The 13,955-nt window shown below is 52.5% G+C and overlaps 1 protein-coding gene across 3 annotated transcripts in view; it reads right to left on the minus strand.

Moving 5' to 3' along the window:
• LOC129859942 (BCL-6 corepressor-like) overlaps window positions 1-13,955 on the minus strand; it is a 118,356-nt gene that overhangs the window by 28,185 nt on the left and 76,216 nt on the right. For all 3 annotated transcript variants that reach the window (XM_055930205.1, XM_055930204.1, XM_055930203.1), the window contains one exon: window positions 12,088-12,357. In XM_055930205.1, coding sequence (XP_055786180.1) covers window positions 12,088-12,357 — 270 coding nt within the window. The remainder of the gene's footprint in view (window positions 1-12,087; window positions 12,358-13,955) is intronic.

A 13,955-nucleotide genomic window follows, 5' to 3' on the forward strand; every position in this document is an offset into this window, starting at 1 on the left:
CTACTAGTCTACTACTGTGGTGTAGTGTCTACTACCGTGGCGCGGTAGCTACTAGTCTACTACTGTGGTGTGGTAGCTACTAGTCTACTACTGTGTTGTGGTAGCTACTAGTCTACTACTGTGGTGTGGTAGCTACTAGTCTACGACTGTGGTGTGGTAGCTACTAGTCTACTACTGTGGTGTGGTAGCTACTAGTCTACTACTGTGGTGTGGTAGCTACCAGTCTACTACTGTGGTGTAGTGTCTACTACTGTAGTGTAGTAGCTACTAGTCTACTACTGTGGTGTGGTGTCTACTAGTCTACTACTGTGGTGTGGTGTGGTAGCTACTAGTCTACTACTGTGGTGTGGTAGCTACTAGTCTACTACTGTGGTGTGGTAGCTACTAGTCTACTACTGTGGTGTGGTAGCTACTAGTCTACTACTGTGGTGTGGTGTCTACTAGTTTACTAATGTGGTGTGGTAGCTACCAGTCTACTACTGTGGCGTAGTGTCTACTACTGTGGTGGGGTAGCTACTAGGCTACTACTGTGGTGTAGTGTCTACTACCGTGGCGCGGTAGCTACTAGTCTACTACTGTGGTGTAGTGTCTACTACTGTGTTGTGGTAGCTACTAGTCTACTACTGTGGTGTAGTGTCTACTACCGTGGCGCGGTAGCTACTAGTCTACTACTGTGGTGTGGTAGCTACTAGTCTACTACTGTGTTGTGGTAGCTACTAGTCTACTACTGTGGTGTGGTAGCTACTAGTCTACGACTGTGGTGTGGTAGCTACTAGTCTACTACTGTGGTGTGGTAGCTACTAGTCTACTACTGTGGTGTGGTAGCTACTAGTCTACTACTGTGGTGTGGTAGCTACTAGTCTACTACTGTGGCGTAGTGTCTACTACTGTGGTGTGGTAGCTACTAGTCTACTACTGTGGTGTGGTGTCTACTACTGTGGTGTGGTAGCTACTAGTCTACTACTGTGGTGTGGTGTCTACTACTGTGGTGTGGTAGCTACTAGGCTACTACTGTGTTGTGGTAGCTACTAGTCTACTACTGTGGTGTGGTAGCTACTAGTCTACTACTGTGGTGTGGTAGCTACTAGTCTACTACTGTGGTGTGGTAGCTACTAGTCTACTACCGTGGCGCGGTAGCTACTAGTTTACTACTGTGGTGTAGTGTCTACTACTGTGTTGTGGTAGCTACTAGTCTACTACTGTGTTGTGGTAGCTACTAGTCTACTACTGTGGTGTGGTAGCTACTAGTCTACTACTGTGGTGTGGTAGCTACTAGTCTACTACTGTGTTGTGGTAGCTACTAGTCTACTACTGTGGTGTGGAAGCTACTAGTCTACTACTGTGGTGTGGTAGCTACTAGTCTACTACTGTGGTGTGGTGTCTACTACTGTGGTGTGGTAGCTACTAGTCTACTACTGTGGTGTGGTAGCTACTAGTCTACTACTGTGGTGTGGTGTCTACTACTGTGGTGTGGTAGCTACTAGTCTACTACTGTGGTGCGGTAGCTACTAGTCTACTACTGTGGTGCGGTAGCTACTAGTCTACTACTGTGGTGTGGTAGCTACTAGTCTACTACTGTGGTGTGGTAGCTACTAGTCTACTACTGTGGTGCGGTAGCTACTAGTCTACTACTGTGGTGTGGTAGCTACTAGTCTACTACTGTGGTGCGGTAGCTACTAGTCTACTACTGTGGTGTGGTAGCTACTAGTCTACTACTGTGGTGTGGTAGCTACTAGTCTACTACTGTGGTGCGGTAGCTACTAGTCTACTACTGTGGTGTGGTAGCTACTAGTCTACTACTGTGGTGCGGTAGCTACTAGTCTACTACTGTGGTGTGGTAGCTACTAGTCTACTACTGTGGTGTGGTAGCTACTAGTCTACTACTGTGGTGTGGTAGCTACTAGTCTACTACTGTGGTGTGGTAGCTACTAGTCTACTACTGTGGTGTGGTAGCTACTAGTCTACTACTGTGGTGTGGTAGCCACTAGTCTACTACTGTGGTGTGGTAGCTACTAGGCCTAATTTTGCTATGAACGTGTACATGGTACAGTTCCACATATTAAAAGCACAGCGGGCTGTAGTGAGCTGTGGAGGTCTGTCTGTTTTCCAGCCGGCTGGTCGGTCGGTGGAGCTAAGCGGGGCATTAAACACATGATAAAGCACAGCTTTAATGGCCGCCAGAGGAGAGGAGCGCAGCGGAGAGCACAGGGTTGTTGATTTCTTTCCCGGCGCAGTAAAACACCCACCTCCCTCTCTCCTTTCACCTCCCTCTCCCCTCTCTCCTTTCATAGTTCCTCTTTAATCTCTTCCTCCTCAGGGCGGATGGCCTTCCAGCTCCCTCACCCCCCCCCCCCCACAGACTGTTAACCCTCTAGCTACTCTATCACCTAGAGAACACAACCACACACTACCTACCTAACTCCCTCACAAACCCACACATACGCTAATGATAGACAAGTCTCACAAAGAAGTGTTAGAATTTAAATGCATATGGAGGTTAGAGCGAGGAGAGCGAGAGAGAGATTCCAACCTTGAGAATGCTGAAGCCTTGTTTCTCATCTACTAACACTTGACAGACTGGGACACACACGCACACTCGGACATACACACACGCTACACGGGCATATTGTCCATTTTTCACTGTGTCCTAAGCGTCACCTAGGCCGGCGCCGTTTAGATAATCAGGAAGTGAAAAACAACAGCGTGGTTTAGAGCTCTCTCTGATGCTGGTTCTAATTTTACCCTGCATTCACTAGCAGACAAAGACTAGGAGACCACACAGTGTATTACGATGGAGAGAAAAGAACAGAGGAGTAGGGAGAAGAGGAGGGAAAAAAGAGGGGGAGCGTGAAAAGGCCGGGGCACACTAAGTGGAGCTTTTAATTGAGCGGGCGTGATCTCTCCTTTCTCCTTCTCATTTCTCTGGCTTTTTTCTTGTACTCATTCAGCCAGTGAGTGGGAGTACAGCGTTGAAGGGGGAGTGTGGCGAGAGGGGGGGTGTCGAGAGAGCAGTGGGGGGCCTGGGGATATGGAGAGGGTGTGTGTGTGTGTGTGCACTGGGGATGTGTCTGAACGGCTGCGTCTCTGAGGTCTGGCAGACAGACAAGAGAGGAGGATAGGAGCTGCGATAACACCCTACAGCACTCTCACATAAGGGCCTGTGTGTGTGTGTGAGTGAGAGCGAGCGGGTGAAAGAGATGGCGTGAGCATGCATTTTTAGAGGGCAGAGCTATAGGTGTTTGTTAGCCTTTATGAGTGTCTGTATTGAATGTGCTGCACGTGTGTTTTTAAAGGTCATTCGTGTGAACTCTTGAGGAAGTAAAACCTCCAGTGGTTTTTATGGATGGCATGTGTGAGGACAATCAGTTACTTTGGACACGTAAGCATGCAAATGAGTACAATTAGGTGTGCCCATCCCGGTGTGTGTGTGCGTGTGCGTGTGTGTGTGTGTGTGTGTGTTATTAGTTCTGGCAGGTACAGGACAAAGCCTTGACTCATTTTCAACCCAGCCTCATTAACATATCCCATTGGCATCCTCGGCACGGCAGGATTGTGAAGAGAGAGAGAGAGAGAGAGAGAGAGAGAGAGAGAGAGCAACCACTCATGTGTCGCGACATGCATCGCAAAGACTAAAGGATTCTGAAATATGCAGGAAGTGAGTGTTTGTGTGTATGCATGTCAAAGGGCTTTTGGCTGGTGTAGCTCAGTTGGTAGAGCATTGTGGGTTCTATTCCCACGGAGGACCAGTAAAATTAAAATACATATTATATTAAATGTATGTACTCACTACTGTAAGTCACTCTGGATAAGCGTTTGCTAAATGACTAAAAGGCAACAGCCGGCAAGGCTGTGTGTGTGTGTTGAGTGGAGACACACTGTGTCGAGTGTGTGTGTGTTTGTATGGCGCTGCTAGCTGGTCGGTGACAAGAGAGTGACAACACAAAGACAGGAGGACCAGTCTCAGTACTATGCACTTTCTATCCTTCCCTCACCTCCTTCCATCACCTCCTTCCCTCACCTCCTTCCCTCACCTCCTTCCCTCACCTCCTTCCCTCACCTCCTTCCATCACCTCCTTCCCTCACCTCCTTCCCTCACCTCCTTCCCTCACCTCCTTCCCTCACCTCCTTCCCTCACCTCCTTCCGTCCATGAACATTGACCTCACATACATGACAGAAGCAAGCGACATGGTGGATGGATCCTATCGCTTATTTTAGCGGCAAACAAAGTCACAAATGAGCTAGATATTCCCTATTTAACAAATACACCCAATTCATCTGAATAAATAAGACAAAGCCAAACAGCTGAATAAAATCTAAATATTATTAGTGGTGAACTGATAGGTGCTCTCTCCCAGTTATAATAATGAATAGATGCTGTGATCAGAGAGACTATGGAAATGGCTGCATGACCAACGTCAACCATTCAAGCAGATAAAAACAAGTCTCGCATCCACAGTAAGAAGCACAAACCAACGCCATGCCTCACCACAGATCCTCATTCCACTCAAACACTGCACTCCAAACCCACACGCAAATACACAAGACTCACTGTAGATATATACATCACACACACACACACACACACACCCCAGCAATTGAGATTCTGCACTGCTGCCGGAGTGATATTCCACAATCCGAGTGTGAATTTGCATGTGTGTGGTGTGAGTGTGCTGTGAGTGAGTGCGTGTGTGCGCTGTGAGTGTGTGTAATTAAAGGCAGTCCTAAGGCTAAGTGATACAAGTGTGAAGATTGCGGGAGAGATCGATCCAACGGAGCCTCCCAGTTTTGCACACTGACTGGAATTTGTTTTGGAGGGGCTGTGAAACGAAAGCAGGCGTGCAGGCGGCAAGCCCAGCGTGTGGAGTGGAGGGGGAGGAGGAGAGGAAGTGGGGGAGGAGAGGGAGGAAGGGAGCGGTGCGTTGAAAGGCCCGGCCTCGCAGCCCTGTCGTATTTCACAGTCTTCCTCTCTCTCTTGCTCTTGCATTCTCTACAGTGCTCACTGTCTGCTGTGCTGCGCTGCGCTGTGTGCGTGAGAGAGAGAGAGAGTGCGGGCGGCCCTAGGGAGCTGCTTGTGGCTTATCACACGCAGGCAGTTAGAAAAGCTTCCTGTCGGGGCCCGCTGAAGGAGGGAGGGAGCCAGGGAGAGAGGGAGGGAGGAAGCGAAGGAGGGAGAGAGAGAGAGAGAGGAAGCGAGGGAGAGACGGAGAGACGGAGGGAGGGGAGGAAAAAACCCTGAAGGCTAGAAAAACAAGATGCCGCTGGGTTTACGCTCAAACACAGCAGCCATGTCCAGCGGCGCCGAGCGGGGAACGAGGGGGGGGGGGCTCAGGGGTGGACAGGGCTAGCGGCGCTGAGCGGGGAACGAGGGGGGGGGGGGGCTCAGGGGTAGACAGGGCTAGCGGAGCTGAGCGGGGAACGAGGGGGGGGGGGGGCGCAGGGGTGGACAGGGCTAGCGGCGCTGAGCGGGGAACGAGGGGGGGGGGGGGGGCCTCAGGGGTGGACAGGGCTAGCGGCGCCGAGCGGGGAACGAGGGGGGGGGGGGGGAGGGCTCAGGGGCAGGCAGGGCTAGCGGCGCCGGGCGCGGAACGAGGAGGGGGGAGAGGGCTCAGGGGCAGACAGGGCTAGCGGCGCTGAGCGCGGAACGAGGGGGGGAGAGAGGGATCAGGGGTGGACAGGGCTAGCGGCACTGAGCGCGGAACGAGGGGGGGGGAGAGGGCTCAGGGGTGGACAGGGCTAGCGGCACTGAGCGCGGAACGAGGGGGGGGGAGAGGGCTCAGGGGTGGACAGGGCTAGCGGCGCTGAGCGGGGAACGAGGGGGGGAGAGAGGGATCAGGGGTGGACAGGGCTAGCGGTGCTGAGCGGGGAACGAGGGGGGGAGAGAGGGATCAGGGGTGGACAGGGCTAGCAGCGCCGAGCGGGGAACGAGGGGGGGAGAGAGGGCTCAGGGGTGGACAGGGCTAGCGGCGCTGAGCGGGGAACGAGGGGGGGAGAGAGGGATCAGGGGTGGACAGGGCTAGCGGTGCTGAGCGGGGAACGAGGGGGAGAGAGAGGGATCAGGGGTGGACAGGGCTAGCAGCGCCGAGCGGGGAACGAGGGGGGGGGAGAGGGCTAGCGGCGCCGAGCGGGGAACGAGGGGGGAGAGAGGGCTCAGGGGTGGACAGGGCTAGCGGCGCCGAGCGGGGAACGAGGGGGGGAGAGAGGGCTCAGGGGTGGACAGGGCTAGCGGTGCTGAGCGGGGAACGAGCGGGGGGAGAGGGCTCAGGGGTGGACAGGGCTAGCGATGCTGAGCGGGGAACGAGGGGGGGAGAGAGGGCTCAGGGGTGGACAGGGCTAGCGGCGCCGAGCGGGGAACAAGGGGGGGAGAGAGGGCTCAGGGGCGGACAGGGCTAGCGGAGGAGAAGAAGAACAAGGAAAGGGAGGTGGAGAGTGGACGCTACAGGATTAAATCTGCCCTCCTCCTCTCCTCTCGTATAAATCAAAGAGCTCCGTCTGGAGCGCATGCCTCACTGCCTCCAGTACACACACTACGGAGAGCACACACACACTCAAAACCCTGGCCACAGACGCTGGTCTACTAAAACCAACCCTACCTTTGATCTAGAGGGAAACCATTTCTCCCACCTTCAAACCGTTATATCTTCCCATTTCATAGAACACACTGCCAATTCCCTCCAACACCAACTCTATCTGTCCTGCTGTCCACCTCAAGTAAAAACCACATTGAGTTTGAGACCCTCTCTACCCCCAGCTCATCTCCCCGCGTCTCAAAAGGTTGTCTTTCTACTGCAGTCTCCTTTAAAACTACAATTTTTTGCACTGGAGAGTAAGAAGACGGGGATGAAGGGAGGAGGAAGGGAGGGAGAGGACGAGTCATGCGTTCCAAACAGCATTAATGGTTGGTTTCCTGCGAGCGGTGCCAGTCCTTTCAGGCAGTCCTGCTGGAACTAATCCACAGGCTCATTAATCTGGGGGGACAAATTAGTCATGGACGGCCTTAATCCCAATATTCCTAATATTCCCAGGGTTTAGACCAGGAAAGGGAGAAGATTAATTTTTATCCAAATTGTGGGTTTTTTTAGGGGCACTTTTTTAAAATATAGTTTTGGGTAACTGGGTTGGATGTGGTAGGAAAGGGTTAAGAGCTACTGGAGATTTGGAGAGAGAAGAGAGCAGAGATGTACTCCAGCAAGTCTGTGTGTGAGAGAGCAGAGATGTACTCCAGCAAGTCTGTGTGTGAGAGAGAGGAGCCGTACTCCAGCAAGTCTGTGTGTGAGAGAGAGGAGCCGTACTCCAGCAAGTCTGTGTGTGAGAGAGAGGAGCCGTACTCCAGCAAGTCTGGGTGTGAGAGAGAGGAGCCGTACTCCAGCAAGTCTGTGTGTGAGAGAGCAGAGCCGTACTCCAGCAAGTCTGTGTGTGAGAGAGCAGAGATGTACTCCAGCAAGTCTGTGTGGGAGAGAGCAGAGCCGTACTCCAGCAAGTCTGTGTGGGAGAGAGCAGAGCCGTACTCCAGCAAGTCTGTGTGGGAGAGAGCAGAGCCGTACTCCAGCAAGTCTGTGTGGGAGAGAGCAGAGCCGTACTCCAGCAAGTCTGTGTGTGAGAGAGCAGAGATGTACTCCAGCAAGTCTGTGTGGGAGAGAGCAGAGCCGTACTCCAGCAAGTCTGGGTGTGAGAGAGCAGAGATGTACTCCAGCAAGTCTGTGTGGGAGAGAGCAGAGCCGTACTCCAGCAAGTCTGTGTGGGAGAGAGCAGAGCCGTACTCCAGCAAGTCTGTGTGTGAGAGAGCAGAGATGTACTCCAGCAAGTCTGTGTGTGAGAGAGCAGAGCCGTACTCCAGCAAGTCTGTGTGGGAGAGAGCAGAGCCGTACTCCAGCAAGTCTGTGTGTGAGAGAGCAGAGCCGTACTCCAGCAAGTCTGTGTGGGAGAGAGCAGAGATGTACTCCAGCAAGTCTGTGTGTGAGAGAGCAGAGATGTACTCCAGCAAGTCTGTGTGGGAGAGAGCATAGATGTACTCCAGCAAGTCTGTGTGGGAGAGAGCAGAGCCGTACTCCAGCAAGTCTGTGTGTGAGAGAGCAGAGCCGTACTCCAGCAAGTCTGGGTGTGAGAGAGAGGAGCCGTACTCCAGCAAGTCTGTGTGTGAGAGAGCAGAGCCGTACTCCAGCAAGTCTGGGTGTGAGAGAGAGGAGCCGTACTCCAGCAAGTCTGTGTGTGAGAGAGCAGAGCCGTACTCCAGCAAGTCTGTGTGGGAGAGAGCAGAGATGTACTCCAGCAAGTCTGTGTGGGAGAGAGCAGAGATGTACTCCAGCAAGTCTGTGTGGGAGAGAGCAGAGACGTACTCCAGCAAGTCTGTGTGTGAGAGAGCAGAGCCGTACTCCAGCAAGTCTGTGTGTGAGAGAGCAGAGATGTACTCCAGCAAGTCTGTGTGGGAGAGAGCAGAGATGTACTCCAGCAAGTCTGTGTGTGAGAGAGCAGAGATGTACTCCAGCAAGTCTGTGTGTGAGAGAGCAGAGATGTACTCCAGCAAGTCTGTGTGTGAGAGAGCAGAGCCGTACTCCAGCAAGTCTGTGTGTGAGAGAGCAGAGATGTACTCCAGCAAGTCTGTGTGTGAGAGAGCAGAATGAGTGTATGCGGGAAAGCAGTGTGTGTTTCTGAGAGAGAGAGGGAAAGCAGTGTGTATGCTAGCTAGGCGACTGCTCTGTGGCTGGTGGAGGGCTCTCACATGGCCTCTCGTCTCTTAGACAGGTGAAGGGAGAGAGAACTAGCAGACGTAAACTCAACGAGATGGAGAGAATGAACGAAAAACTACCCAGGGAGAGAGACAGAAGAACAAACCAACACACTAGCACCCCGTACAGCCCTTCAAACCAACACACTAGCACCCCGTACAGCCCTTCAAACCAACACACTAGCACCCCGTACAGCCCTTCAAACCAACACACTAGCACCCCGTACAGCCCTTCAAATCAACACACTAGCACCCCACACAGCCCTTCAAACCAACACACTAGCACCCCGTACAGCCCTTCAAACCAACACACTAGCACCCCGTACAGCCCTTCAAACCAACACACTAGCACCCCGTACAGCCCTTCAAACCAACACACTAGCACCCCGTACAGCCCTTCAAACCAACACACTAGCACCCTGTACAGCCCTTCAAATCAACACACTAGCACCCCGTACAACCCTTCAAACCAACACACTAGCACCCCGTACAGCCCTTCAAACCAACACACTAGCACCCCGTACAGCCCTTCAAACCAACACACTAGCACCCCGTACAGCCCTTCAAACCAACACACTAGCACCCCGTACAACCCTTCAAACCAACACACTAGCACCCCGTACAGCCCTTCAAACCAACACACTAGCACCCCGTACAGCCCTTCAAACCAACACACTAGCACCCCGTACAGCCCTTCAAACCAACACACTAGCACCCCGTACAGCCCTTCAAACCAACACACTAGCACCCCGTACAGCCCTTCAAACCAACACACTAGCACCCCGTACAGCCCTTCAAACCAACACACTAGCACCCCGTACAGCCCTTCAAACCAACACACTAGCACCCCGTACAGCCCTTCAAACCAACACACTAGCACCCCGTACAGCCCTTCAAACCAACACACTAGCACCCCGTACAGCCCTTCAAACCAACACACTAGCACCCCGTACAGCCCTTCAAACCAACACACTAGCACCCCGTACAGCCCTTCAAACCAACACACTAGCACCCCGTACAACCCTTCAAACCAACACACTAGCACCCCGTACAGCCCTTCAAACCAACACACTAGCACCCCGTACAGCCCTTCAAACCAACACACTAGCACCCCGTACAGCCCTTCAAACCAACACACTAGCACCCCGTACAGCCCTTCAAACCAACACACTAGCACCCCGTACAGCCCTTCAAACCAACACACTAGCACCCCGTACAGCCCTTCAAACCAACACACTAGCACCCCACACAGCCCTTCAAACCAACACACTAGCACCCCGTACAGCCCTTCAAACCAACACACTAGCACCCCGCACAGCCCTTCAAACCAACACACTAGCACCCCATACACCCCTTCAAACCAACACACTAGCACCCCGTACAGCCCTTCAAACCAACACACTAGAACCCCGTACAGCCCTTCAAACCAACACACTAGCACCCCGTACAGCCCTTCAAACCAACACACTAGCACCCCGTACAGCCCTTCAAACCAACACACTAGCACCCCGTACAGCCCTTCAAACCAACACACTAGCACCCCGTACAGCCCTTCAAACCAACACACTAGCACCCCGTACAGCCCTTCAAACCAACACACTAGCACCCCGTACAGCCCTTCAAACCAACACACTAGCACCCCGTACAGCCCATCAAACCAACACACTAGCACCCCGTACAACCCTTCAAACCAACACACTAGCACCCCGTACAGCCCTTCAAACCAACACACTAGCACCCCGTACAGCCCTTCAAACCAACACACTAGCACCCCGTACAGCCCTTCAAACCAACACACTAGCACCCCGTACAGCCCTTCAAACCAACACACTAGCACCCCGTACAGCCCTTCAAACCAACACACTAGCACCCCGTACAGCCCTTCAAACCAACACACTAGCACCCCGTACAGCCCTTTAAACCAACACACTAGCACCCCGTACAGCCCTTCAAACCAACACACTAGCACCCCGTACAGCCCTTCAAACCAACCAACTAGCACCCCGTACAGCCCTTCAAACCAACACACTAGCACCCCACACAGCCCTTCAAACCAACACACTAGCACCCCGTACAACCCTTCAAACCAACACACTAGCACCCCACACAGCCCTTCAAACCAACACACTAGCACCCCGTACAACCCTTCAAACCAACACACTAGCACCCCGTACAGCCCTTCAAACCAACCCACTAGCACCCCGTACAGCCCTTCAAACCAACACACTAGCACCCCGTACAACCCTTCAAACCAACACACTAGCACCCCGTACAGCCCTTCAAACCAACACACTAGCACCCCGTACAGCCCTTCAAACCAACACACTAGCACCCCGTACAGCCCTTCAAACCAACACCCTAGCACCCCGTACAGCCCTTCAAACCAACACCCTAGCACCCCGTACAGCCCTTCAAACCAACACACTAGCACCCCGTACAGCCCTTCAAACCAACACACTAGCACCCCGTACAGCCCTTCAAACCAACACACTAGCACCCCGTACAGCCCTTCAAACCAACACACTAGCACCCCGCACAGCCCTTCAAACCAACTCACTAGCACCCCGTACAGCCCTTCAAACCAACACACTAGCACCCCACACAGCCCTTCAAACCAACACACTAGCACCCCGTACAGCCCTTCAAACCAACACACTAGCACCCCGTACAGCCCTTCAAACCAACACACTAGCACCCCGTACAGCCCTTCAAACCAACACACTAGCACCCCGTACAGCCCTTCAAACCAACACACTAGCACCCCGTACAGCCCTTCAAACCAACAAACTAGCACCCCGTACAGCCCATCAAACCAACACACTAGCACCCCGTACAGCCCTTCAAACCAACACACTAGCATCCCGTACAGCCCTTCAAACCAACACACTAGCACCCCGCACAGCCCTTCAAACCAACTCACTAGCACCCCGTACAGCCCTTCAAACCAACACACTAGCACCCCGTACAGCCCTTCAAACCAACACACTAGCACCCCGTACAGCCCTTCAAACCAACACACTAGCACCCTGTACAGCCCTTCAAACCAACACACTAGCATCCCGTACAGCCCTTCAAACCAACACACTAGAACCCCGTACAGCCCTTCAAACCAACACACTAGCACCCTGTACAGCCCTTCAAACCAACACACTAGCATCCCGTACAGCCCTTCAAACCAACACACTAGCACCCCGTACAGCCCTTCAAACCAACACACTAGCACCCCGTACAGCCCTTCAAACCAACACACTAGCACCCCGTACAGCCCTTCAAACCAACACACTAGCATCCCCGTACAGCCCTTCAAACCAACACACTAGCATCCCCGTACAGCCCTTCCACACATGTTATTAAATCATCTTACCTCGTATCCTAGGCGGGAAGCCCTCTGGAGCAGGGTCTCTCCTGCGTTCTTGTTGACGATGAGCCTGCGGGCCTCGGGAGGCATGGGTCGGCTGGTAGGGGTAGAGGTGGGCAGCGGGGGGTTGGAGGGGGTTGGCGTGCGGTCCTGGGTCTCTGTAGGGCTGGGCAGAGGGCTGAGCTGGGGGGGCGGTGTGAGAGGGGGGGCAGGGGAGGAGTAATCCGACAGGGATGAAGACCTCCTCCGCTTCTCGCTGCATCGCTTTTCCTTGACCTGCGGTGTGTGATGGAGGGAGGGAGAGAGAGGGAGAACGGAATAAGAGTCTGCATGTCAGATCTTCCACAGAAATCTTCCACACACACATCCTGAGATAACGTTATCGTCTTTCCTGTGGGCGTGTGTGTGTGTGTGTGTGTGTGTGGCTCGACAAGACGCTGCCCTACAGGCTCGTCCCATACTGACACATGGCCGTGGAGTGGGGGAACAGAACAGAGGAGGAGAGGAGAGAAAGAGTCTGAAAGAGGAACACGATACTGAGGTTATCAGAGCGCGGTCCCTCTTTCAGACTCCCCTTCCCTCTATTTTTACAGTCTGAGCTGCTCTCCTCCATCCCTCCCTCTCTCAGTCCCTCTCTGCCGAGGTTCTCCTTTATGCCGTCCTCCACTTCCTTTCTCCTCCATCCCTCCCTCTCTCAGTCCCTCTCTGCCGAGGTTATCCTTTATGCCGTCCTCCACTTCCTTTCTCCTCCATCCCTCCCTCTCTCAGTCCCTCTCTGCCGAGGTTATCCTTTATGCCGTCCTCCACTTCCTTTCTTCTCTCTCCCTCCTTTTTTCCTACTCATTCTTTCTGTCCCTCTATGGAGATTAGGGTCGCTAGTCTAGTCTAGGGTGAAGTGATAATTATTCTCGACCACAGGTTGTGTGTGTGTGTGCACTGCGGGCCCTACACACACACACGTGGTGGCTGCGCGGTGGCGGGGCTAATAAATGTCAGCGCTTCTCCAGGGGCCCTGGCCGTGGCCTCGCAAAGTCATTTATAACCATGAGCACTGGCTTGTCACAGAGAGATGGGGGGGCGAGAGCGTGACTTGACTGCCCACCGCCAGAAATGCCCCAGGAAACACACGCGCACCCAATTGTTACTCCAAAATGTAAAGCTCCTAACAAAAAGCTGATTTTCCTCATACGCTACCTTTGTAACACTGTTATAAGTTAGGCAAAGCCATTATTGCAACACACTGCGGTTACAAATTCTACTCATATATTTTCAACACTGCAGTTACAAATTCTACTCATATATCTTCAACAACACTGCAGTTACAAATTCTACTAATATATCTTCAATACTGCAGTTACAAATTCTACTAATATATCTTCAACACTGCAGTTACAAATTCTACTAATATATCTTCAACACTGCAGTTACAAATTCTACGCATATATCTTCAACAACACTGCAGTTACAAATTCTACTCATATCTTCAACAACACTGCAGTTACAAATTCTACTCATAAATTTTCAACACACATTCCTGATGGTTGGCCATCCAGTTAGCATCAATAGTTGATGGTTGGCCATCCAGTTAACATCAATAGTTGATGGTTGGCCATCCAGTTAACATCAATAGTTGATTGTTGGTTATCTAGTTAGCATCAATAATTGATGGTTGGTTATCCAGTTAGCATCAATAGTTGATGGTTGGCCATCCAGTTAACATAAATAGTTGATTATCCAGTTAACATCAATAGTTGATGGTTGGCCATCCAGTTAATATCAATAGTTGATGGTTGGCCATCCAGTTAACATCAATAGTTGATGGATGGTTATCCAGTTAACATCAATAGTTGGTTATCCAGTTAATATCAATAGTT

The sequence above is a fragment of the Salvelinus fontinalis genome, chromosome 7, assembly GCF_029448725.1.
Source record: "Salvelinus fontinalis isolate EN_2023a chromosome 7, ASM2944872v1, whole genome shotgun sequence".
Lineage (NCBI taxonomy): Eukaryota > Metazoa > Chordata > Actinopteri > Salmoniformes > Salmonidae > Salvelinus > Salvelinus fontinalis.